The 26,024-nt window shown below is 43.8% G+C and overlaps 1 protein-coding gene across 1 annotated transcript in view; it reads right to left on the reverse strand.

The window, feature by feature from the left end:
* The window catches only part of NMNAT2 (nicotinamide nucleotide adenylyltransferase 2), a 122,647-nt gene extending 98,651 nt beyond the window's left edge, over positions 1 to 23,996 (reverse strand). The window contains exon 1 of the mRNA XM_019635469.1: positions 23,679 to 23,996. Coding sequence (XP_019491014.1) covers positions 23,679 to 23,763 — 85 coding nt within the window. The 5' untranslated portion in view covers positions 23,764 to 23,996. The remainder of the gene's footprint in view (positions 1 to 23,678) is intronic.
* Positions 23,997 to 26,024: the final 2,028 nt, after the last annotated feature.

The following is a 26,024-nucleotide window of genomic DNA, read 5'->3' on the forward strand; positions in this document are numbered from 1 at the left end:
ATATATATATGAATATAAATATATGAATATTCATATATATAATGGGAAACCCCTATCTCTTTTTTGTATCTTCTTATTGAGAAAATATGGAATACCATTGTTTTGGAATTAGGTAATTAATTCATTTGGGTTTTATTGACCAATCCTTGTGGAACATGTAATAAATAGGTAGATACATGATAAATTGGGTAACTCAAAAATTACACTAACTTTGGGTGATTTATCATTGGGATAAACAGCCTTTATACCTATACACATATATTATAGCAGAGAATAAACCTGGATCCCTAAAAATCCACAATAGTTCCCCTTTTGCCTACAGAGTCAAGTCTAACACCAACAACCTTAACATTCATGTCCCTCCACAATTTGTCAACTAACTACATGTTTCCACACCTAACTCTCAGTCCACACCTCATGCGTTCAATGTGCAGACAGATCAAATCACCCAGTATTTCAGTGCTGGCCCCAAACTTCTAGCTTCACTTCTTTTTTATTGGGGAACTGCCATGGTCATTGGTTACACATTGCTTTCATGCTAAAATGGCATAGTTGACTCTTTTAGGGAGGGCTCAGCTCACAGTGGTCCATGCGGGGATCGAACCAGCAACCTTGGTGTTATCAGCACCGTGCCCTAACCAACTGAGCTAGCTGGTCACCCTCTGGCTTCTGTTCTTTTGCTCATGGGGTTCTCTCTGACTAGAAAGGCTTTCCCCTTCTGTTTACAGCCATTTCCAAATGTCTCCATCTTTCTTCCCATTTCTAAGGTCCATCTCAACTACCACTGCACTGTTGTCCCATGTCTCAAGTAAAAGTGGGCCTCTTTTCTGTAATCCCAAATCCGAACGGCCAAGGGCTCAGCACTGGTGACCTACATTCTCAGCAGGGGTGGTCTTGCGAGTGGGTGCGGTCAGTCCAAATAATAATAATAATAATAATGATAATAATAGTAATAATAAAACACTTAGATGACACCAGAATAACAGCTGACTCTAACTAAAAATTTGCTATGTGCCAGGTACTCTTCTAATTTCTTGGCATAAATTAATTCATTGGATCTTCACAAGTGCCCCATGAAGCAGGTACAATATTATCCACAGTTTGCAGATAAGGAAACTACAGCCCAATTTCAGTAACTTACCCAGGGTGGCCCGGGAATAAGCGACAGAGCTGAGAAACCAGGCACTTCACCATTATGCTTTTCTGCCAGAAAAAAGAGACCCGCCATGAGCTGGAACACAGGCTGGTGACCCCAGGGACATGGAGGCAGGCGCCCATGTTTAGCTGGGTGAAGCAAACCCCAAACATTAGGTCGGCAGAGAGCACAGTGAGGGCACAGAGCAGAATCCACGTAGGGCTTTCGCCCCACTCTGGACCAATTGTAGGATCCTAAAGAAACGCACCCCTGCCAACTGCATTGGAAGGTGCATACCATTTTGGGTACCTCATCACTTTTTAAATTGCTAATAAACCTGTCTCATTGCCCCGATTAACCAGACGCTCCTTGAGGACCCATGTTTAACGCACTTACTACACGTATCTGGAAGTGGACTTTGCACATGGTGATTAATCAAAGTTATAAACCATTCATTCTCAGCTCACCTGGCTCTTTTTAATAAAGCAGACACACGTGAAAGATATTTTAGGAAGATTTCTATCTAACAGTTTAAAAATAATTCTCTGTTGTATTTTTTTTTCTTTATAGAAGGTTCTTGTTTGTTTGGTTTTTTTTAATTGCTCATCTCCCCCAGCTAGTATATAAGCTATAATACCTATGGGCACAGGCTTCATTCTTGTTTATCACTGCATTTCTGGCACCCTAGAACAATGCCTGGCACAGAGAAAGAAGTCAGTAAATATTCATGAAGTGAATATTTGAAAAAGAATGGACTTTGAAAATGCTTAGCAGACCCTCGTGGGCAGGCTTTCTTCTTTACAACCAGCCCTGAGTTAGGGTATCAATACTGTTGCATTACCCTCAAAGGAAGCACAAGGAACAGAAAGGGTTTTGCTGGAGGGGTTTGGGAGATGGAGAGAAGCGACCTCACACAGAGCACAGCATCTTCTCCTTCCCAGATCCCCACTGGGCATCTCTGTCCACAGCAGGCGCCTGCCAGCTGGTCATCCATCTCCCCTCCCATACTGCCCTCCTCCGGCACCGCAGGTCCCCGCCTGTCCTGCCTCTTGGATCTCTACGCATTCCTCCCTTGGCCCCAAGCAGTGTAGGGTCCCCAGTTTACCTCCTTCCACCTATGGTCCCTAGCTAAGGACGTGCATGCCCATTGGGATCCATTCTCCTTCGAAGGAAACAAGGGAATTAAAAATGATTTTTCTCTTTTACAAATGTCTTTATTTTGTTCCATCACACACAGAGACCTGAATTTGAATCCCAGTTTTTCCATTTTACTGTTGCATGACCTCAGTCAAATAATTACAAAACCTCTTCTTCACCTTGGTCTTGTCATCTTGTAAACACAGGGATATAACCGGCTTTACGGGGCTCTTGTGGGAATTAAATAGGACCAAAGTAGACAAAAACACCTGGTGCAGAGCAGGTGTTAAAGGAAATGTTACTTCTTTCTTTTGTCCTTGAAGTCAACTCTCAACTATCCAAAAGGACCCAGGCACCAAAGAAAGGTGAGGTTTTACAGAATAATGCATCTGAAATGCATCACCATTTAGAGCAGCGGTTCTCAACCTTCCTAATGCCATGACCCCTTAATACAGTTCCTCATGTTGTGGTGACCCCCAACCATAAAATTATTTTCGTTGCTACTAGATAACTGTAATTTTGCTACTGTTATGAATTGTAATGTAAATATCTTTTTGTTTTCTGATGGTCTTAGGTGACCCCTGTGAAAGGGTTGTTCGACCCCCAAAGGGGTCGCGACGCACAGGTTGAGAACCGCTGATTTAGAACATTGTTTCTATGGTCCCAGGAACTCAGAAGGCATATTAACCCTACAGGGAGGTTCCTGTGGGCAGTGGTGGTGAGAGAAGGCGAGGAACATTGCTGCTTTCTGAGTGCCAGTCACAGGTGACTGAACTGCGAGAGCTGCATGCACATCACTGTGAAAAGAGCTACTCAGAACACCCATGGTACCAGCCAGCACTGAAATGGAGACACAGATCTTAATAACCAGAGGAATATACTTTGGTGTTTACAGTGAGAAAACGTCACATGCCAAGGTCATCGTCCCACCCCAATCCCGTCACCAATGCCTCAGTCCTCACTTTCCTTATCATGAAGGTGGCTGAGCCTGGAAGGCACCCCATCCTGCCTACATTGGCATATTGTGAAGGCCACGTTGGGAAGAGCTGTCACCATACGTTATGATTCCCAGCTGACACAGCATCATCACCTCACAAATATTTGTTAGCTGCTTGATTTTAATGGTAGTTAAATAAATTACACTTAAAACCAAAATTGAAGACCCTTGGGTGCTGTCTCAAGGTAGTGATTCAAGGGAGCACTTGGAATTTTGTAAAAGATAAAGAAAAACTCAGGCTAGGAAAGCCTGGACAGATAAACCAAAGTCATTTTGGCAGGGAGAAATGTAAAGGATAGCACATTTATCCAAAACAAAAGAAATAATTCCTCCTTACTGAGAGGCCAGGACTGACTTCCTGACTGACGATGTGAAGGAGAAGTTAAACCATGTAATGCTGCATAAATTTGGAGCAACGTGAAGGTCAGCTTGGGTCAGAGCATAATATTTTTTCTTTTCACGAAGTCAGATTTTGAAAAGACTGTGACAGTTCTGAGAGCTCCCACAACCTGCAATCATTTGAGTGATGCACAAGCGAGTTTTAATTTCAAAGCTGAAGCTTAAAAAACGGATAAAAGCCTAACCAAGGAATCTTGAAGGAGGGATAGGGATGTCTGATATTTTGAAGCACAGGTCAGCACTGAAGAAGTTGTCTCACACGAGTGCAGTGCCAAAGCCCTTAGAGAAACACCCCACCCCCATCACGTCATTTGTCTTCTGTCCCTGCTCCTACTCCTTTCGTTATCTCTCTTCTCTCTTCAAACCGCAGCAACTCCTCCCCCATCCTCACGCTCACCTTTCTCTCTATTCTGTTGAGAGAACAGAAACTCTCAGAAGAGAATTTCCCCACGCTTCCCACCACCAGACCTAGCCACCTACCTGCATGTGACTCCGTATTCTCTACTTTCTCCTCTGCGACTACGGATGAATTTTCAGGGCTCCTCAGCAAAGCCAACTCCTCTGTTTTACCTTGACCCAACCCCTTTCACCTATCCACAGCTATTCAAGGACGTTCTTCCAAGATTTCTCTCCTCTTTCCTGCACTGTTAGTTTTCCATTAGACGTAGATGATTCTCATCGGCACACAAACATGACGTTATTTCTCCTTTCTTAAAGAAGATAAACAAAAAAGACCTTCCCTTGACCCAGGCCCCTGTCCAGCCATACCCTCTTTCTCTGCTCCATTTTAGAGCAACACTTCTCAGCGGGGCGTATACATTTGCTCTCTCCAATCACACTCTTCTTTCCTTCTTATGCTCCCTCCAGTCCAGTTCCTGCTCCCACCACTCCAGCAAATCTGCTTTTGTCAAGGTCTACAATGGCCTTGGCTTTGAGACACCAACAATCAGCTCGTTCTCCGTGCTCCTGTCGGTGGACCTCTCGACACTGACATGGCTGATCTCGCCCCACTGAAGCACCAACCGCCCTTGGCTTCCAGGACATCATCACTCTCCCGATTTGCCTCGGCCTCATCCACCGACTGCACTTTCACAGTCAGGGTTGCTGCCTCCTCCCCAAACCCCAGTCCCTAACCGCTGCAGTGTCACACAACTCAGTCCTTGGCCTCTGCTCTATCGACACTCCCTCCCTCTGTGGTCCCAGCCAGTCTCGTGGCTTTGAATACCACCTGCATGCTGAGGACTCCTGAGTTATTTATTTATTGTTATTTTTGGCTCATGCTGGTATATGCTTACTCATCATCTGCACTCGAATGTCTAATCATCCTCTCAGGAGCAACACGTCTGAGACTGAGCTCCTGATAGTCCCTCCTAAACCTGTTCTTCCCACAGTCACCCCGTATCAGTAAATGGCAATTCCATTCTCCCAGTGGCTCAGGCCCAAAATCCTGGCTCATCCTCCATTCCTTTTTCTTTCTCACCAAAACGGACCACTAAAAAATCCTATTGGCACGTCCTACAAAAATGTATCTAGAATTCTTTCGCTTTTCCCGAACTCTACCTCCCTGGTCCAAACTCCCACCATTTCTTCTCTAGACTATATGCAGTAATTTCCTAACTGGTTTCCTACTCTATTCTCAGGCCCGATGGTCTATTCTCACCACTGCAGTCCGAATCAGTCAATGGAAGTCATTCTCTTCCAGACCTGCAAATGGCTCCTCTTCTCCCCTGTAGGAAAGGCCGAAGTCCTGACAATGCCTTATAGGGCCGTATACAATCTAGCAATCCATTACTTCTTTAACCTTATCCACCACCCCCACTCTTCTATCCTGCTTTTTTTTTCTTCTTTGTTGTACTCCTTGGCACTTATAACCCTGACCTACTACATGATTATTATTATTTTGTTTATTGTCTTTCTGCCTCCACCAGACTGTAAATGCCATGAAGGCAGGGGTTTTTGTCTGTTTGTCCCCTGATGGACCTCCAGCAACAGGACTAATGCCTGCACATAGTAGGCACTTGTATAAGTATTGGTGGTGGTGGTGGTGGTGGTAAACAGACTCATGAAGAACATCTCCGGAAGCCACATGAGCCCTCACTGCCCCAGAAATTAATTCACCCCAAGTGGACGATAAATTCATTCTTTTTTTTTTTTTTAAGATTTTTATTGGGAATTGGGGGGATGGGAACAGTGGTGGGGAATTGGGGGAAGGGGAACAGACAAGTTGCTGTCGTTTTGTTCTTCAGTCTAGTTGTGGAGGACGTTGCTTCACTGGCCCAAGTTGGCACCATCATTGCGCTCTTCCCGGGCGAGGCACATCAGTCGCCGGCTTCTGGACTGCCGCTCACTGCGGCTGCTGGCCCCTCACGCTGGCTGCTGGCTACACACGGTAGCCCATGGCAACCCACTGCCACAGGGCCTGCAGCATCAGCCCAGCTCCAGGTTGAGCTGTTGTTCAGCATCTTAGCTGTGGAGGGCAGTGTCACTGGCCCTCATATGTGGGATCCGAACCGGGGCCCTCTGGCGTCCCAACCCAGCTCTCAACCATCGCGCCACTCGGCCCGATAAATTCATTCTTAAGCTAAGTGTGCTTTTGCTATATCAAGATTATATAACCTCAGTCATCATCATAATAATAGTAATAACTCATATGTATACAGTGCTTTCTGATTTACAGGATTCTTTCTCCCATATAGTTGTATTTCATCCTCAGGACAACTCTGAAATTGAAGTAGGCAAAGAGTGTCAAATCTATTTTGTAGATGAGAAAGATAAACCCCAGAGCCGTTAAATATCCCGTTTACGCGCCACCTAGACAACGAGTGCAAAACTGATGAATTCAAGTCCTCTGGCTCCAGGATTAGAACTATTGCTGGCATACCAAAACTTGTCCTTCTCTGGCATACTCAGATGAGTACAAAGGATCTGGGACCTTCTCTATCCTAATTTGGCTCATAATTTACCGTATTTCCCCATGTATAAGATGCACCCTTTTTCAAAAAATTTGGGGTCCAAAAACTGGGTGCGTCTTATACAGTGGTTGTAGTTTTTTACTTGCATTTCCCGCACGTGATGAGGAGTTGTATGAATTTTATGATGAATAAAACTTGAGTTCAATAACTTTATGTAATATATTTATTTCAAATTTTGGGCCCCCAAATCAAGGTGCATCTTATACATGGGAGCGTCTTATACATGGGAAAATACGGTATTCAACAAATACTAATCAAGTACTTCCTATGTTCTAGCATTGTTCTAAACACTGAGCATACAGTACAGGATAGCACAGACCAGTACAAGATTATATGCTCATGGAGTCTATATTCTTAAAGAAGAGACGTCAAGGGGCCGGCCAAGTAGCTCAGTTGGTTAAGAGTTGACTTGGGAGCACAAGCTCTGAGCAGCAGAACCGCTGGTTCAGATCCCACATGGGTCAGTGACGCTGCACCCTCTACAGCTAAGATTGTGAACAACAGCTCAACCTGAAGCTGGGCTGCCGTGAATGGTCGGCAATGTTGTAGGTTGTAGTGGGGCTGCAGTGGGGCTGTAGTGGGCTGCTGTGAGCTACCTTGAGTGGTACTGTGAGTGGCCGGCAGCCAGCATGAGCTGCCGTGAGCCGCCGTGCGCGGCCGTCCAATGGCTGGCAACCGACTGCCTCAGCTGGGAAGAGTGCAATGAATGTAATACCAACATGGGCCAGTGAAGCGATGTCCTCCACAACTAGACTGAAGAACAAAAGGACAGCAACTTGTCTGTTCCCCTTCCCCGATCCCAACACTGTTCCCCTCCCCCAATTCCCCAATAAAAAAATCTTAAAAAAAAAGAGATGTCAATAAACAAATACCCTTTAAATATGTCAGAGGGTGATAGTGCTATGAAGGAAGATGGATAGAGATTGATGGAGAACAGAGCAGATGAGCTATGTTAGAGATGCCCAGTAATAACTTATTAACATGTTACTCACCAATCCTTCTTCTGGCAAGGGGGGTGGACAGTGCTTCAAACTCTGGGTGGAGATACTCCAAAATGTATTATTATGCATTTGAATAACAAAGACATTCAAGATTCCCAATCTAGATGCTAGGGGGTGGGGGTGATGTTAAAGCTCAATAAAACAGAGCCTGGTTGACATTTTCAGAAGATAGCACCAACAGTACAAAGTGACAAGAACACAGATTTTGTTCATGACAGAGGAGCTTTCTAACAAATGAAGCTGTCCAGCAATGAAACAGAAATGAGCTCCCTGTCATGAAAAGTATCCAATAAGTGACTGAATCACCTCCAAAGTCTCTTCTTCCAACTGCAAATCTAATTATTTTCCATTCTGTGGAGCCTCTCTGTATCCTAAGTCACCATGTGTTCCAATGGGCGATGGAGTGAGGACAGGAGCAAAAATCTGGCCCCAAACCACAGCTCTCTTGCCAGGCCTCACAGAAAATGAGCAGTCACCTGACTACTGGCCCTAGATCCTTCCAGCAGCAGAAAAAGCTGACTCTTCTGCAGGGAGATTAGGGGAACAGCCTATTTCAGCCTGACTCTGCAGAAACTACCAAGGGCTCACATCTAAACGAGGCACTCTGTCTGGCAGGAACGGGCAGGAGGTCTTCATGGGTCATTCTAGTCTCAATGACAGGTAAACCACCCACAATTACAGAAAGGAGAAGAGCAAACTGTCCTGGCCACAAGGCTGCCACTCTGGTGGCTTGAATGTTCATGGGTAATGTCCACATGTCCCCAGGTCTCTCTGACATCCCAGCCCATTCACAGCACCTCTAAATGGCCATCACCCACCCTGCTTTGCCTTTCGGCCATCTTCCAAATCCTCCACTAATTGGAAACAGGCCTCCAAGGGGACCGTGTGCTGGCTCAGGCAAGATATCACGGGACGGACACTGGCAACAGCTAAACTAGTACCCCCATTTATCCATCACTTACTGTAGGCCAGAGAGTTTGCTAAGAACACTGCATGTGACAGGATAGGCTATGATCTTTTTTTTTTTTTTTAACTTTACCGGGGGGACAGTGTGTTTTTTCTTGGACCCATCGCTCCAAGTCAAGTCGTTGTTTTCAATCTAGTTGTGGAGGGCGCAGCTCACTGGCCCATGTGGGAATTGAACCAGCAACTTTGGTGTTAAGAGCCTGTGCTCTAACCACCTGAGCCAACCGGATGCCCCAGCTATGATCTTTATACATGTAGCTGGGACATACATGGAGAACTATAGCTGGACAGAGTCTGACTAGCAGTGGTGGCTTTTGCTTGTTGAGTGGGGTAGGCCAGGCAAGGGATTCAAAGGGGTGGGAAAGGTGATGGAGGGGCAGCTGGAGGAAGAATTAAGTGGGGAGGAACAGACAGAGAATTTGCGGAAAGGATGTGGGGAGGTGGGAGGCAGTGGCTGGAAGAAAGGAGGTAAGCCTGCTGCCATTAGGGGAAGAACCACATTTCCCATCCCTAGAGTTGGGTGGGACATTTTGGAAATTGTTGGTGATTTACACTTTAACCCCTGCTATCTCTTCGTAAAATATTTAGTAAAATTGGCATCACTTAGACTTGGGGACTGATCTGTGATTTTTCAGGGGGTGCAATAAGGCATTGGGGCCCAAGGTGAGAGCCAGGCGGTCAAAGGAGGTGGTGTTACAATATAGTCACATTATTTCGTTTCATCCTCACAACAGCCCAGCAAGGTAGGTATTATTATCCTTATTGAACAATGTGTGGGGGAGGGAGGTTACTAAATAATTTTCTGTAGACACTCTTGTCAATTACGGTGCAAAAGAAGAGAGGAAATTTTATATTGATATCCGTCTACTCCGACCCTGTGCCTTTAAATGAGCAGACAGGTGAGGGTGGCTACTTCACCCTGTTTGATCATCACCCAGGGCTTATCTGGATTTGCTCCCAACCTCCTCCTGTGTCCCAGTGGCTTCTGCTTCTGAGCTGAGCCCTTCCTTTCGCTCTTCTGTCTGTCCTCTGGCCTCATCTACAGCTCTCTCTGGTGGTCTGCAGAGTCCCATGGCCCTTCCACATTTGGCTGCCATGGACAGGATCCCCAGAGCCTCTCTGCACACAAACCCACAGTCCTGAATAGAGTACTGAAGGTCCCTTTACACTCAACAAATGAGCAAGGCAGCATCTTGCAGTAGTTGGAAACACTGACCTCCAGGGTCAGAGCATGTGGATCTATATTCCTGCCCACCATGGACTTGCTGTGTGGCTTAACACAAGTTACCTAACCTCTCTGTTATCATAGCTGAATGCAAATAACAGGATTGTTGTAGGATTGAATGAGGCCAGGTGAGGAAAGCATGTAAAACAGGACCTGGCACAAAAGTAAGTGATCAATAAATGTTAGCTCATGTGTTAGTTTATAGTGTCTATTTATTGGGGAGGATGATCAGAGTCGGTCACAACACAGGCTGGAAAAATCCCATTGTGTCAGGGATGCCAGGCCACTGTTGCTCCCCACTCCAAGCCAGGAAGAGTGTGTGTCAGTGGTTTCAGTTCCCACAAAGGCCTTTGGGCAGGTGCCCTCTGGGGCTAGTTAAAACTGGTGGAAAGGCAAAGCTGAGAGATCACTTAATTGACAAGTTGGATTTTTTCCCCTTCCCCATCCCTTTAATTTCTAAAGTTCAGACTTTACCCCAAAGCTATTGTCCTACGATAAAATGATTCCTGATAAGCAACAGCATTTTTTTTATGCCTTTTCTCTTTCCCAGCCTTTTCAAACACAATGGCTTTACGCATTTCTTTAAAAACAACAACAAAAAATGTTTGATCACAATAGACCGAAAAAAACCAATATGCGTCTAAAAGAAATACGCCTTGTAAATTATAATATTATGGGTTGTATGGTGTGGGAGGTGGAAGTGAAGGGGACCCATGCCAGGAAAACAGCTTGAAAGCACCCCAGTCATAATGGGGGAGGCCCACTCTGGAGACTTTCCTTACCAGCCACTGTTAGAAACCTCCAAAAACCAATCTTAATAAAACAAGTGCAGCTGGGAAGAGCACATTTCATATGGAGAAGTCATTCAAGTGCATTTTTTATGAATATTCAGAGCCATATGATTTGCTGGGCAAACTGGGATAGTGGGTTCATACATTCCCCAAGGGGTTCAGCAGGGAGTTCTTTATTCGCTACATTTAAATGCAAATGATCCCAGAACTGCATGACAATACACTTTGAAAGTTGATTTAAAACAGTACTAGGGAAGGATTAAGGGGCCCACCTAAGAAGGATTTTATTTTAATTTTCTACAGAGGTTAAAGTCAGGCCAAACAGAAGGCCAGAATTCAAAAGAAGCCCAGAATTCAAATGCTACCACAGGAGCCAACCTTGTCACTAAACAGAATTGGTTTATTTTTCTCCTCTTATGAAAAAAATGGAAGAAAAGAAAAATTCCTTTTTTTGTTTGTTTAGCAAAAACTGACTTCTGATTGATATGCGCCTACCTCACCAAATTGATGATCATACAAGCAAAATCCTAGAAACTTGACACTTAGCTTGTGCCATCTTGAGGGTGAATGAATATTTTCAGAAATACTAGCAGCAGATTCCAGGCCTACTCTGATTTGTGAGGAACCCTGGTTGTTCAGAGCCCCCAGGTTGGGAACCATTAATGTAGGAGCATCTTCTAACAGGCATGCATGGCTTTGAGTGATAAGGGATAAAGAGTTGAACGTTGTCATGGAGGAATGGTGCATTGTGTCCAGTGGGAGTTCCATGTGGAGGAGAGCCTCAGGGGCCCCACATGATGTAAGAAAGGTGGGGAAGGCCATCAATCCCTTGCTTCAAAGGCAATGCCAATACTAGTGTCACCCACTATTGGCCAGGTGGAGGCATTGTTATGTCTGCTCAAAGATGGAAATGAGACATTGTCCCCATACCATCTCTGCCTGCAACTCATACTGTCAAGCGAACAAACATGATACGGGGAGGAGAAAGATTCAGTCTGTAAATGGAAGTCATATAGACAGAGAAGCAATGATGTACCAGCTGAAAGGATCCACCTTGAAACAATAGGATGTCTAGGATTTGATTCAAAAGAATATAGGGCAGGGGTTGGGCAGTGGGTAAAGGTATTGATGAAGCAAGATTGGCAATGAATTGATAATTATTGATGTTAGGTGACAGATACATTGGAGTTCATGATATTCTGTTGACATTTGTATATGTTAGGAAATTTCCATATGAAAAATGATTGTTTTTGTTATTTGATGTTTTAAAAGATTCTGCCTGCCCAATTTTAATGTGACACGGCTCACCTCTGTTGGGACAAATTCACCATTTACAGGGAACAAGAGCATTTTAGCCACTCTCATGGGAGTCCTGGGAAGAGGGTAGTGCCAATGACGTAACCATGAGGGGAGGAGCTAGTGAGACACGATAGGAAGAACGTTCAGAGTTCAGTCCCCAAACCAGGACTTTGAAACACGAACTTTGAGAGAGTTCTTTGGAGCCCTCAACAGAATCCATTTAGGGGGTGACCAGTTAGCTCAGTTGGTTGGAGCGTGGTGCTGATAACACCAAGATTGCTGATTTGATCCCCGCATGGGCCACTGTGAGCTGTGCCCTCCTTAAAACAGTCAACTATGCCATTGTAGCATGAAAGCAATGTGTAAGCAATGACCATGGCTGTTCCCCAACAAAAACTTTTTAAAATAAAGTCCCTGCAGTGAAATATCAAGAAGCTTGATCATTCAAGAATTCAGAGACTTCTAGGAATTGTCTGGGAACCTGCAATTTAGAACCTTATTCTAAAGGCAGCCTGTGGCTCCAGTGTGTGGTTGACATCATCTCACATAACTAAGCCTGTGCACTGACCTGCAAAGCTCCAGAGGATACCACAACTTGATGATATGCCAGCTTTTGTGTTGTTTTACCAGCCAGGTTTTTAAATAAATAGGACCAGTTTAGTAGCTTAGTCTACCACACTGACTGATTATTCAGACTGTCAGGACCTTGTAGCATACAGGTAGCCACAGCTTGCCGTACCTGATTCAATTAGAAAGAGACAGACACAGTGTCACAAATAAAGAGAGAATCCAGGAAGCTCAGTTCAATAGTACATAAGACAGCACACATCAGGCCACATCAGAATGCTGCATCATGAACTGAACATAAACTTTAGGGAGGGATATAGATGATGAAGTTATGCTCAAGGAAGAGGAGCCAGGGTATCATGAAGAGTAGAAACAGTAATGGATGTCCAGCTGAAGGAACTGGGGCTGTGACATCTACAGAGAACGTCTGACAAGTAGAAGACAGATTAGACCTGTTCCATGGATCTCAAGGAAAAGAACTGGGGCCAACACACATAAGTCATGAGAAGGCCAACATCAGCCCAACAGAAGGAACAATCTTGAAAAAAGTAAAATTGTACCAAGGGTTATTTGGCTGCTTTGGAAAATAGTGCGCTCCCTGGGCCTTGAAGACTTCAAGCAGAGTTTAGACGAATACTTGTAAAGATGTTTTTAAAGGGGATTTCAGGACTGGGTGAGTGTCTGCATACTTTTTGAAAGTGCCTTCAAATGAAGATGCTGTGATTTCTGAAGGCGAAAACTTAAAGTGGACAAGACAGGGTTTTTTTGTTCGTTTTTGCTTGTCTGAAGTGGAACAAATAACACACAAAGCTCCCCTTTGCCATGTACATCAAAACTTTTTCAAACTGTGAGTAAATACAAAGAAAACTTAACTCCTCTGCCACCCTCAGACTACTTTTGCATTACTGAGAAACCATCCCGAGATGTACCAGGCATCTGACTGAAGCATCCAATGGACTGTTTCATGATTCACCTTCATCCTCGACCCCACATTTTCCCCTCCTGCCAAGATACAGACTTAATAGTTCCCAAACATGACTTCCACGGTCCCACTGCGGCTATCTGGAAAGGCTAGCCTCAGGGAGCGAATGCCACTCTAGGGCGCATGTGCTTTCCTATCTCGAGGCGACAACCGTCTCAGTTTTCGAGGTTCCTGAGTTTCTGCTATTTGTCCTGTTTTCTGAATCTGTCATAGTTGAATCTATGTTTTCTAGTATTTCCCAATTCCCAAATTCTTGTCTGATTTTATTTTTTTAGCTGAGCCATCCTGCTACCTGTTAGCAGCTCAGCGGCTGCTCAGCTCGGGCTGGATTCAAACCGCTGTTGCTCAGAGCTCAAACTCTTGAGCAAGCTCTTAACCAACTGAGCCACTCGGCCGGCCCTTCTTGTCTGATTTCTGATCAACCATTTTGCCTAAACTTTGAGTCTGGATAGTCCTAACAGTTCCATCATTCATTCATTTGCTAAATATTTATAGTATTTTCCATGTGCCTTGAGTACCATGCTAAGTACTCTAGAAAAGAGTACGGAAAGCCATGTGACCCTGACAAGGGCCTACGTCTGATAGAGAACATGAAACGTGGACAATCATAGCTACAACCCACAGCTCAATGTGCTAAGTGCCCTAAGAGAGGGACAAACCAAGTGCTATCAGAGTTCAGGGGGAGGTGTGATGCTGCAGAAAAGTGAGATGTGACAACAAAAGCAGACTGTACAAGCCTGATACAACTGGTGTGCTAATTTTTTTTTTAATCCTCAAATATAAGGTATGTAAAATATTAGATTTAGAGGAAGAGGTAGCTGTGATTTAGGAAAAGGATGTTCTGAGAAAGTACCGGGGGGGGGGTGACAAAAATATATATGCACATTTTGAGAGATGTTATCTATATTCAAGCCATAGTTCGCCATCATCAGAAGTGTCTGGACACTGATGGTAACCACTTTGAGCACCTCTTGTAATTGCAGAAGTCAAACGTGACTTGTGTTCCTCTTTTGTTATTGGTAAATACTGAGTATTACAATTTTAATAGTTTTTTTTCCTTTCTTAAAATGTGTATACATTTTTTTGGCACCCTCTGTATCTCTAAAGTTCAACAGCTAAGAAATGTCCAACATTAGCCAGAGTGGCTAATCTACGCCTAGTGTAAACCAAATACCAGAAAATCATCCCCATTGTGAACATGGCCATTTACTCAGTCGGCCGGAAAAATTACAATTATGAAATTGGAACCACATTTGCTGCATAAATGAGTCTTTTTAGAGATTTAGTTTAGACTGAAAAATTGTTCATTAAAGAGTTCCTCTGGGTAATGGACTTCAACTACACTTTATATTTTTAGAACCTTTTAGATTCACTCCCCAGTCCAACCCCCAGAAGTAGGTGATATCAGGGGTAGGCAACCCTTTTCTGTAAAGGGCGAGATCGTAAATATTTTAGGCTATGCATTCCATATGGTTTCTGTCGCAAGTGCTCAATTCCGCTGTCATAATGTGAAAATAGCCACAGATGATACACATATGAATGAGTGGGGCTGTGTGCCAATAAAACTGTATTTATGAATACTAAAATATGAATTTTATAAAATGTTCATGTGTCACAAAATATTATTCTTCTTTTACATTATTTTCCCCAACCATTTAAAAATGTAAAAGCCATTCCTAGCTTGCAAGTCACGTTTTGCCAGCAGGCTGAAGTTTGCTGATCCCTGGGTTAAATCAATCACCCCATTTACAGATGAGAAAACAAAAGCTAAAGGGAATGAACAAAGTGTATTCCCAAATCAACAGCCACTTAGTTTGTTAATTTCCATATGTAGAGAAATAATAAAGCAATAGGAAAAACTGGGATATTTACCCACTCTTTATCAAAACAATTCACAACATGGGAAAACCATATATCATCTATTAACTTTGATTCTCTGGGGCATAACAAGTAAATAATTTTTAAATTGTGCTAGCAAGATTGGTTCATGGCAAATGAAGCAATTATGGCTCAAGTTTATGTGTACAATATGTGACTGTCTCTCTTAATTTAAATTTATAATGGGTAATAGTCTCTAATTTTAAAAACTTTTTGCCTTATGTTAAAGATCTTGTGCTTCATGCAAAGATTCACACACTGCCAAATATTTATCAGCGCATAAATATTTCAAAGGAACTATGAACCGTTACTGATGTAGTTTATTCTCAGGGCTCCATGAAAAGATGATTTTACCTCTCTGTAGGTCCCTAGATGAAGGGTTGGAAAAATGTTGAAGAATACAGCATTGAAAAACCCAACCCCTCACTGGAATGTCACTTATTTGAGGCTTTAAAATGATATAACATTCATAAATTTCAAAGTCATAGAAACCCATAGCTTTACAGCAAGAGCAGAAATATACTTGTTCCTGAAAGGATTATAGTTGGAAACAAATGTCAAGGGAAAGAATCATGTTGGTCCTTCCTCCTCACACAATGAAGCCTGTGGAAAAGGGAGTAGGCACACGATCCAAAGCCTACAAAATCATGGAAGATCAAGGTAGGGTGAATGGAGTTTACCAAACCTGAGAATACCTGAACAGCGAAAGGCCAGCCCATTGAGGTAAAGAAGGGGTACAGTTAGCTCCTCAGTGAGAACAACATCCCAGCAGAGGAGTGGTTGTTTCTTTGATTGACTGTTTGGATGAGTGGTACAGCATCATAATTTTTCAGTTACTTATCCCTTCAGTAGCTATGGCTTGAACAATGTACAACGTTTCTATTTCAGAAAATATAAATTAATTAAATAGTTAGTTAATTAAATCATGGGTGGGGGGGAGGAAAAGCCCTCCTTATTTCAAAGAGTGACACAGAAATCACAGCTTTAAAAGGTTTAGATAAAATCACAGGGGCAGATCCCCGATAAAGGGAACATGGGCGTTTGGGAGGCAAGCTTATATCTGAAATGTGCTCCTCTGCTCCTGGCCCTTCAGCGGCTCACTCCAAGTGCTGGGAAAGTCTGAACAATTTGGAAATGCCCCCTTTCCTTCCCCCCATTTTCTGGCTCTCTCATCTCCTGCCCTTGCCTGTCCCCACCCGCATTCCAGTTATCTAGCAAGCTCCTTGGAGATCCGCGAGGGTCCACATATCCTCCTGCTCTCAGCCCAGGATGCCATTCTCCATCCGGCCCATTGTGCAGCTTCTGCTTTTAAGCTCACGCTCACGGAAACCAGCCCTGGTGGCCCTCCTACCCTGTCTAGAGTGACAGCGTCTTCCTCCAGGCTCCCGCTTGACCTCACTCTCACCTCTGCAACAGCACTTAGGACTTGAACTGCTCCTTAGCTTATCTCCTTTACAGAAGATGATCTCCCTGAGGTATGGGAAGGAGTGTCTTTGATTTTCATAGCCCTGAAGCCTAGCATGGTGCCTGAAGCACATTTACAACTCAATAAACATTTGTTGAGTGAATGCATGGCCACTGAGTCCATTCATGACTCTACCCTTCTTGCCACAGAAAGAACACACACTTGAGGTAATTCTAACATTTCATTCATTCAGTCATTCCACACACATTTATTGAGCACCAACTATGTGCCAGGCACTGTTCTGGGAGCCTAAGAGAATCATGAATGAGTAAATAAAGATCCCTGCCCTTGAAGAGCTCACATTCTAGCGGAGGAAAGAGACATTAAACAATAAATATGACAAATAAGGAAATAAAATGCTTTGTTAAAAGGTGGTAAGAAGCAGGGGAAAAGATATGAGTAGAGCAGGTCAAGGGGAACTGGGTGGTTGAGTTATGATTTTAAATTATGTGATTGGGGAATAGGACCTACCAAGTGGACAATGAGAAGGTTAGATTTGGGCAAAGACTTTTGAGAGAGTGAATTGGACATGGGGATATGTGGGGGAAGGGCATTCCAGTCAGAGGGTAGCATTCAGTACAAAGACTCTAAGGCCAAAGCAAGGAGGTCATTGAGGTTGGCTAAGAATGAAGTAGAAAGAGGTGTGTTTGGATAGGGAGGCAGCTGAGGGGGATAGGTGGTAGATCATGGAGGCCTTGTAGGCCATTATAATGACTTTGATTCTGAATAAATTAGAGAGCAATTGGAGGATTTTGAGCAAAGGAGCAAAATGATCTGACGTTGGTCTGGCTTCCATTTTAAAAGAGTTGCTTTGGCTATTTTGTTGAGGATTGAGTACTGGGGCCAAGGGAAGAAGCAAGGAGATCAGTTAAGAGGCTATTGCAATCATTCGGATGAAAGATACCAGTGGCTCATACCAGGATTGTAGATGAAGAAAAATGGTTGGTCCTAGTTATATTTTGAAGATAGAAAGATCCAAAAATATTTGCTGACATGATGGGATGTGCATAGCAAAAAATGAATCAAGCATTAGTCCAAGGTTTTTGACCTAAGAGACTGGAACAAGAGAAACACTGTATTTACTCTTATCTAGGGGCTATACTTCACCTGTCCTCCTCCTGTCTGGCAAGTGTTAAATGAGGTCAACATACAGCAGCATGGCTGCCATGTGGGGGCAAGATGATACAGGAGAAAAGGGTTAGCCTCTGAGTCTTGCTCCTTTTCTACCTCCCCCTCTCACCACCATCATATCCCCAGAATTACAAGAATTTTCCTGGTTTGCTCACTTGTCCAGATCTAAAGAGAATTTTGCAATAGATTTCATGGAAAACAGTTGAATGATAGTAGTTTAAAGAAGCCCAAATGAAGTTAGCTCCATTATTAAAATGATAATAGAAAAGATGATGATGCTGGTAGTATTTATAATATTTGCCTTTGCTGCAGAGATCATGGATCATGGAGATGCTGTACAATACAAAAGGAGGAGGGAGCCAATGTCAGGACGATGGCCTTAGTCACACCATGTAAGCCGCTGAACATCTTTTTGGGCTACAATATTTCTGAGGCTATCTGCCAAACTGTATCCTAAACCGGCAAATGCATTTCATGCAATTGAATGATTACAACTGGAAACCTCTGGCAATGGAAAACTTTTGTCCTGTAAACTGATGCGGCATTTACATATATAGAAATGCAGAACATATGAAAAAATAAAGTTATGCAAGTCTCTATAAAATAAATTCCTGTATCCCAGCTCTTAGTCTGTTATAAAGTCCTAAAGAATTATTTTAAATATCTTTGTTTTATCAAAATTTTGTGCTGAGTATTATTTGTTTTTTTAATTAAAAAAAAAACAACTACTGTTGAAAAAATATTTAATGTATTCCTTTGTGTCCTTAGGATCTTTTTGAGCAATTCGGGATGATTTGAAAATGCCTTAAAAATGAATGACAACTCTACTAGAAAGTGTATATTTCACAGTATCATTAAATATTGATTAAGCAACCACTATATACAGAACACTGGGTTGGTGGCCAAGAGCACAATGAGATCATAAAATTTAGACTTGAATATTTTTAAAGAAACCCTTTCAAAACTGGGTTTTCATTCTCTTTCATGCACAGACTACTTTCACAACTATTGCCTAACAGGAGAGAGAGAGATTATCCATCTAGTTTTGATCAAAGCTAAATTCTTTAACATGGCTTACAAGCCTTCGTAATTGGTCAAGTTTCCACCCACCTCTCTAGTTTTGTCTCTCACTCCCTTCCTCCTTGAACAACCCTGAAATTTCCTTAGTTCTAGTATGCCCTGGCTCCGCCCCACCAACCCAGGCCTTGTGCATGGTTGATTCCTCTACCCAGATGAGATTCTATACATTCATTTACTTTTTATTTATTTAGCCACTCTTATGGAGCAAAGACACGCTTTTTAAATAGGCATTTCAAGCATGTTAAAGTTTCTCAATTTCTGGGCCGGCCGAGTGGCGCCTTGGTTAAGAGCTGGCTTGGGACGCCAGAGGGCCCCGGTTCGGATCCCACATATGAGGGCCAGTGACACTGCCCTCTACAGCTAAGATGCCGAACAACAGCTCAACCTGGAGCTGGGCTGCCGTGAGTCGCCGGCGATGGCGTAGGCTGCAGCCCGTGCTGCATAGGTTGCCATGGGCTACCGTGTGTAGCCAGCAGCCAGCGTGAGCGGCCAGCAGCCGCCGTGAGCGGCCGTCCAGAAGTCGGCGACTGATCTGCCTCGCCCGGGGAAGAGCGCGATGATGGTGCCAACTTGGGCCAGTGAAGTGACGTCCTCCACAACTAGACTGAAGAACAAAAGGACAGCAACTTGTCTGTTTCCCATCCCCCAATTCCCCAGCGCTGTTCCCATCCCCCAATTCCCCAATATAAATCTTTAAAATAAAATTTTTTTTTAAAGTTTCTCGATTTCTGACACCTCTTTCTCTATTCGTAGCAACTCAGATTAATTTTTCTGATGATTTCTAGTTGTAGCAAAAGGGGCTACATTTCCAATTCCACAACAAGGAGAGAGAACCCTTTTCATTACCCTTTAAGGGGAACAGAATCAGATTATGACTCTTTTCAAAAGATCCAACTGTTCAAAGCAAAAATATTTTGAAATAGAAAAACTGGAAAATCCAGTTATTTTGCAATCATCGAAAAACAGGATACATATCTGCTCTGATCAAGTCCCTCAATTCTTTTTGTTGTTGTTGTTTATGGCAAAACTAATCTGATCACTCCTTTCTTGCTTTTCTATTTAACTTGCTATCTGATTCCCCAGTGGCAGATTTATTGACAAATATAGCAATACAAATACAAAGAGCTATACTGAAATATAATCTCTATATACTTAATTAAAAACCTTACATGTTTAAAAAAAAACTTCTAGCATCACATTATCTTCTTATATAAGGCATGAAATAAAACATTGTTAGTTTATGGGTTTACTGTGCCAAAACCTTTTATTAATCTCTGAAAACATTTTAGTTATAGTTAAGTATATAGGTGTCAAATATCTCTACACAAATATTATTTTTTCCTATGTGTTTCTATAGCCACAAATAGGAATACTATCAACTCCCCTTTCAGAGGAAAGGAAAAAGCTCATTTTAAAGTACTTTACAATTATTGAGAACTATACAAGTACTACTTTACAGAGATAGTGAGTTTTTAGTTCTAAATGCTTCCTCTCTTTTTGTTATAGTCTTTCGCTTTTTTCTTTGGTAAGCAACTGGGTTTCAATACTAAACGTGTCTGAAATTTCTAAGTTTTGTTTAGGTCTTTACATTTTTTTTCTATTACAAATTTCAGGCGCCTTAAAGAAAGGTTGACAATTTTATTGCATTAATTATTTCTGTATTGTTGGGAGAAAAATTTAAAAGCAATCTAAAAGAAGAAAATAGCTCGTAAACAACTGGTTTCTTTACAGATGGGAAAGAGCTCTTAAGGAAATGCATATTTAGGAATCTCATTTAGTTGATGGCCAACTTACTTCTAATCTCTGTTAATACATGTTTGCAGGAAATACAGTCCATGGAATTATGCAGTTAGAATACTTGTGAGCACTGGTTCCTGTCTGGTACAGTGCAAAGGTCTCTGGAAGTGGAATCAGGAACATGGGGTTCACATCAAATCTGCCACCTACTCTCCGCAACACTTAAGCCACTTAAGAAAGTCCCTTAGAAGGGCTGGCCGAGTGGCTCAGTTGGTTAAGAGCTTGCTCAAGAGTTTGAGCTCTGAGCAACAGCGGTTCGACTCCCGGCCCGAGCTGAGCTGCCAACAGGTGGCAGGATGTCTCAGCTTAAAAAAAAAGAAAGAAAGTCCCTTAGACTCTGAACACCAGTTTCTCATTTGTAAAACGGAGATAATGTCTTTCTTGTAAGCTTGTTATTAGGAATGTGATGTAATATATATGAAAAGGCTTTGTAAAACAGAACCTACAAAAATAAACTATAATGTTTACCATGAGCTCAAAAATTCCCATTAGATATTCTGCCAAAAAAAAAATAGTTTAATATGTATTTTGTGTTCTTGTTCCCTTTTCACATGTATATGTGCTAAATCCTTCACTAGGTTATAAGCTCCTTAAAGCCACAGTGAGCATACCGTTTCTTCTCATGTTCTATGGATTACAGGTAACTAATGGATGCTCCAAAGGCTTTATTGAAAGATATTCTCTCTTCTTCCTCAGTTCCAATAACAAGCAAATAGTCACTACTGTCAAAAGTCTCCTTTCACCTACTCTGTGTGTAAACCTCCCCGCTGTAATCCATGCCTATTTTCACATAGTCTAGCCTCCAAACTCATGGATAATTGGCAGGTGGGCATTGGCTTAACAAAAGTCTTTATCACTGTTACCAAACTCTCTTCAGCTGCAAGACAGAATCCTTGGTTCTCAGTCTAAATCTGTTTCTCTTGCAATTAATCCAAATCAAGCAGGATTAACCACATCGTTAGCCCCAGGAAGAAAAGAGGAGTGCCTGCTGGCTCACTAAAGATTCCTAGAGCCAAGGAGTTCCAGAAGGAAGTCCACCCCTGCCTGGGCGACTAAAGGGAATATGTACATCGACATAAAGTATCTGGAGGAAATATGGACAGTCACAAAAAGGACACAACTGCGGACACCACAATCAAAAGAAAGGGAAAGTGAAGTGTTCCCAAGGCACTGATGTTCCCTTAGACGACCGATGAGAGGCTCTGGTCTACCATGATGCTTAATAAAAGGTCTTTATTTAATAGGTAAGTTGGCATTGGCTCCTAGTAAAACACTTTGAAAAGCTCAAGGGATGACAAGGCAGGGATGGCTACCGCTCAGTCTCTCTCCTTGGATCCTATAAATGTGCCTACCTGATCTGCCCTCTCCCCAAAGTAATCCTATATTCTTTTCATGAGTCTTTTAATAAGCAGGCCCATTCCAACGCACCTTGTAGGTTTAAAAGAGGCGTATTTTTAGCGTAAAATACCTCTCCCAGTCTTTGAAAGCCATATGATGTGGCTTTCATTACAGAGCCATAGGACGGCTCAGCAATCCTCAGGCTCCGGGTAAACACGTGTGCCCGCAGCCAGCTACGGCCCACACTGCGTTTCAGCACCGCCGCCTCTGGATAGCGCCTTGCTGGCCCGCCGGGTCAGGGCCTCCCACCGTCACTTCGCCATCTCCAGCCCACTCCTTTTCCTCTTCTCGTTTCCCTCAGTGCGTGAAAAAAAGCACCCCCAACTTCTAACCTCGCCTCAATCCTGCTTCCAAAGTGACCTCCGCGTCCCTCCCTCAGGGTCTAAACGCGCACGCCCCCGCGCCTCTGAGTCCTGCCGGAGCAGCAGCATAGCCGCGTCGTTTACCCAACGGTGGCCCAAGTTCTCCGACTGATCTGGCTCACCTTTCCCTTGTCTCTGCTAATCCCAAACCAGCAGCCAGGGGCCCCCTTCTCGCTCCCTCTCTCCAAGCCCCAAAGCCTCCACGAAACAAACGGCTGGATGATGCGCTTTCCCACCGCCCCAACTCGCGCACGCGCGCGCGCACACACACACACACACACACGCACACGCACACTCGCACGCCGCAAGCCTCCCGGGTACCATCGCCCTGGGCAGAGCCTAGCCAACTTGGGTCCCGATCCATCAACAGCGTCTCGCAGAAGGCCGCCCGCAGCGGTCGCTCCGCCCCCTCCCCTTCCGGGGCAGAAGGTCCAGACAGCCAAGCCCCAGCTGGCTAACCGACCCCCACCCCCACCCCATTCATTTAGCCATCCACCTCCCGCGGGCAAAACACGGTCCACCACCTTCAAACATTTCGCCCCTGGGGGTCGCCCCAACCAATCAGCCAAACCCTAAATTAATCTCCTTGAAGCCCCAGCCCAATTACTGGTGTGTTGTGTGTGTGTGTGTGTTTGTAGCTCCGAGGCATATACATCATTTAACTCCTTCGAGCTTTCCACCCATCCTAAACAAACAGCACGTTATCTCCAACCTCCCCCTTCTCCCTTCTCGGCGCCCAAACCTCTGCCCCCATCCCGATCCTCGTCAGCTAAGTAGCCAAACCACCGCACAGCCGCACCCCAGTTCTCGAACCTCGACCTCCCACCCAGCCTAAGCCAACACTCACCTCCCGCCCCGCCCCTCCCCCACCTCTTGGCCCCCAGCGAGCCGGGTCTGGCCCAAGCAACTGACGCCTCGAAAGCGCAGTCTGCGTCCTCTCCCGGGAGCCCGGGAGGGCTGACCTCCCACCAGCGGGATCAGGCTGGGCACCCCCTCCTATGGGCCACACGCCTTCCTGTTCAATCGCCCTGGAAAACACAGGTGCCGGGGAAAGGACAGGCGGAAGCAGCCTCCGAGGGTGGGCGGGAGGACTCACCGAACATCTGAATGTGCCCTTTGGTGATGGGATTGAAGCTGCCGCAGGCAAGCAAGATAACGTGGGTCTTGGTGGTCTCCGTCATTGTCCCGGTGGGCGCCTCACGCTGATGCAGGGATCGCCCCTCTTTATGTTGCTGGTATGTCTGAGAGAGAAAGGAAGGCGAGCCTCCTGGGTTGAGTGCTGTGGACTCCAAGAAGCCGTTCTAGACGCAAAACGCGTCACTCCCCGCCTCCCCTTAACGCTTGGAGCTCCGGCAAGATCCGAGGCTGCTTTTGTAGTGCTCAGCTCCGTCCTTGCCTTTTCTTTCTAGCTTCTTTTTCGTCTCTCGTCCTGGTCCCCCACCCTTCCTTTATCTCACCCCCACCTCACTCCACCACGCCCTCTTCTTTCTCAGTGTTTATCTACAAGACAAAACGTGGTATCCAAGTCGAGAACCGTGAGTGCTTATAGAATGATGTGAGCTCTAGCTCTTACCTCCTGCTGATTCAGTTTTCCTCCCTCATTCTAACATTATTTTCTGTCCACATCTGCTTTCTCTAACATTTCCAGCTCCAAGAGTGTTTAATCTTAGGAACTGTTTTTTTTTCTCTCTTCCTCAGAATAAGTGAGAAAAGACAATTGTGCATTTCAGGAGGATTCATTTCTGCCTTTCTTTTTCCCCTTATCTGACGATTTTGAACTACTGAACTGAGTCCAGATCTTGACCTAGTGGTTGCCAAGAAATAGGGGAAACCTCAATCCTTCTCCTGGTATATTAATATTGGTCCTTTTTGTGGACTGAAGCAATGATATCAGATTGGGAGAAGATGGATGGGACACTTACTAAAACTGTATTAGAAAACAATTGTGATCTCACATAAGCTATCAACTGTGAGACAAAGATTTGCCCATTCAAGTGTTTCTTTTTAAAAAAAAATTTTATTGGGGAACAGTGTATTTTTCCAGGACCCATCAGCTCCAAGTCAAGTAGTTGTCTTCAATCTAGTTGCGGAAGGCACAGCGGCCCATGTGGGAATCAAATCGGCAACCTTGGTGTTATGAGCCTGTGCTCTAACCACCTGAGCTAATCGGCCACCCTTAGGTATTTCTTGAGTGCTCACTGTGTTAGACTGTTATAAACCGGCTGAGAAAGCACAGTGCTGTCTTCGTTGAGTTTACATTCTGCTGGAAGGAGACAGACAACAAACGAACAGAAGACAAATATTAAGACGGCAGTTGCACAAAGCACAATAAGTAAATGCAATGTACTCTCTGACATAACCAAGAGTGAATGGAGGAAAGCAGACAACTTTAAATCACATACAGAAGGCCTCTCTGGGGAGGTAAAATTTAAACTGACGTAAATGGCAAGGAGTTGCTAGTGCAAATATTTTAGGACAGGGAAGGTTTTATTGTGCTCATAGAATTGAAAGAAGGCCAGTTTGAGTAGAGTATATGAATAAAGGGTAAAATTCTGAGAGAAGATTGGGCTTGTGATCGGGACTGAATCAAGTAGGGCCAATAGGCTAAGATAGGGTTTGGATGTTTTCTAAGTAGAATTAATTCAGAGAGGAACAAAAAAGGAATTCATTGAAACTTTTAAGCAGGGGAATGCTAAGTAATTTACACTTATCTGGCAGCTAGGTAGAAAATGGGAAGGCAAAGACAGCGTGTAGGAAACTGCTGGTAGTCAAGGCAAGTGGAGTAGGATTAGGATTAGGATTTACAGAGGTGAAGTTGAGGAGAAGCACGCAGTCTCAGGATAAGTTTTTTAAGTAGAGTTTGCCGTCTTTGCAGATGGGTTGGATTCGGAGGATGGGGGAGAGAGACATCCAAGAAAATGTCTAGAAATTTGGTGTAAGCAAATAAGTGGACTGAGATTAAGAATGATGGGGAAAACGTTTGAAGGGTGGCTAAGTGTTCTATTCTGCTACACTAGATAGACCTAATAATTCTTTTTTTAAATGGCCTCTTAAAAAATTGAGTTTTCATTGACATATAACATTGTATTAGTCTTAGGTGTACATAATAATTCTGAACATAGAGATCCATAAGTACAAATATTTACCTTTCCTGGGCTTCAAGATTCTTGGGTAAATTGCTAACCTATATTAGTGAGTTGGTCATTGCTTCTTATCCAAGAGCATATAGTAGGTGTGCAGTAGATATTTGTTAAATTAGGATGAATAACAAATCAACTCTAACATGCATAACATTTCTAGTTTAACTACAAGAGTCCTAAGAATTGATGTATATTGATAATGGGTTTGTATCTTCTCTGACATGGGATGCAGGTTAGTGGGGTAGAAAGAGCAAGAGGTTGAAGGAAGGCTGACTTGGATATGATACATAGGCTGACCTAGC

This window comes from Hipposideros armiger, unplaced genomic scaffold (assembly GCF_001890085.2).
Source record: "Hipposideros armiger isolate ML-2016 unplaced genomic scaffold, ASM189008v1 scaffold_22, whole genome shotgun sequence".
Taxonomy (NCBI): Eukaryota; Metazoa; Chordata; class Mammalia; order Chiroptera; family Hipposideridae; genus Hipposideros; species Hipposideros armiger.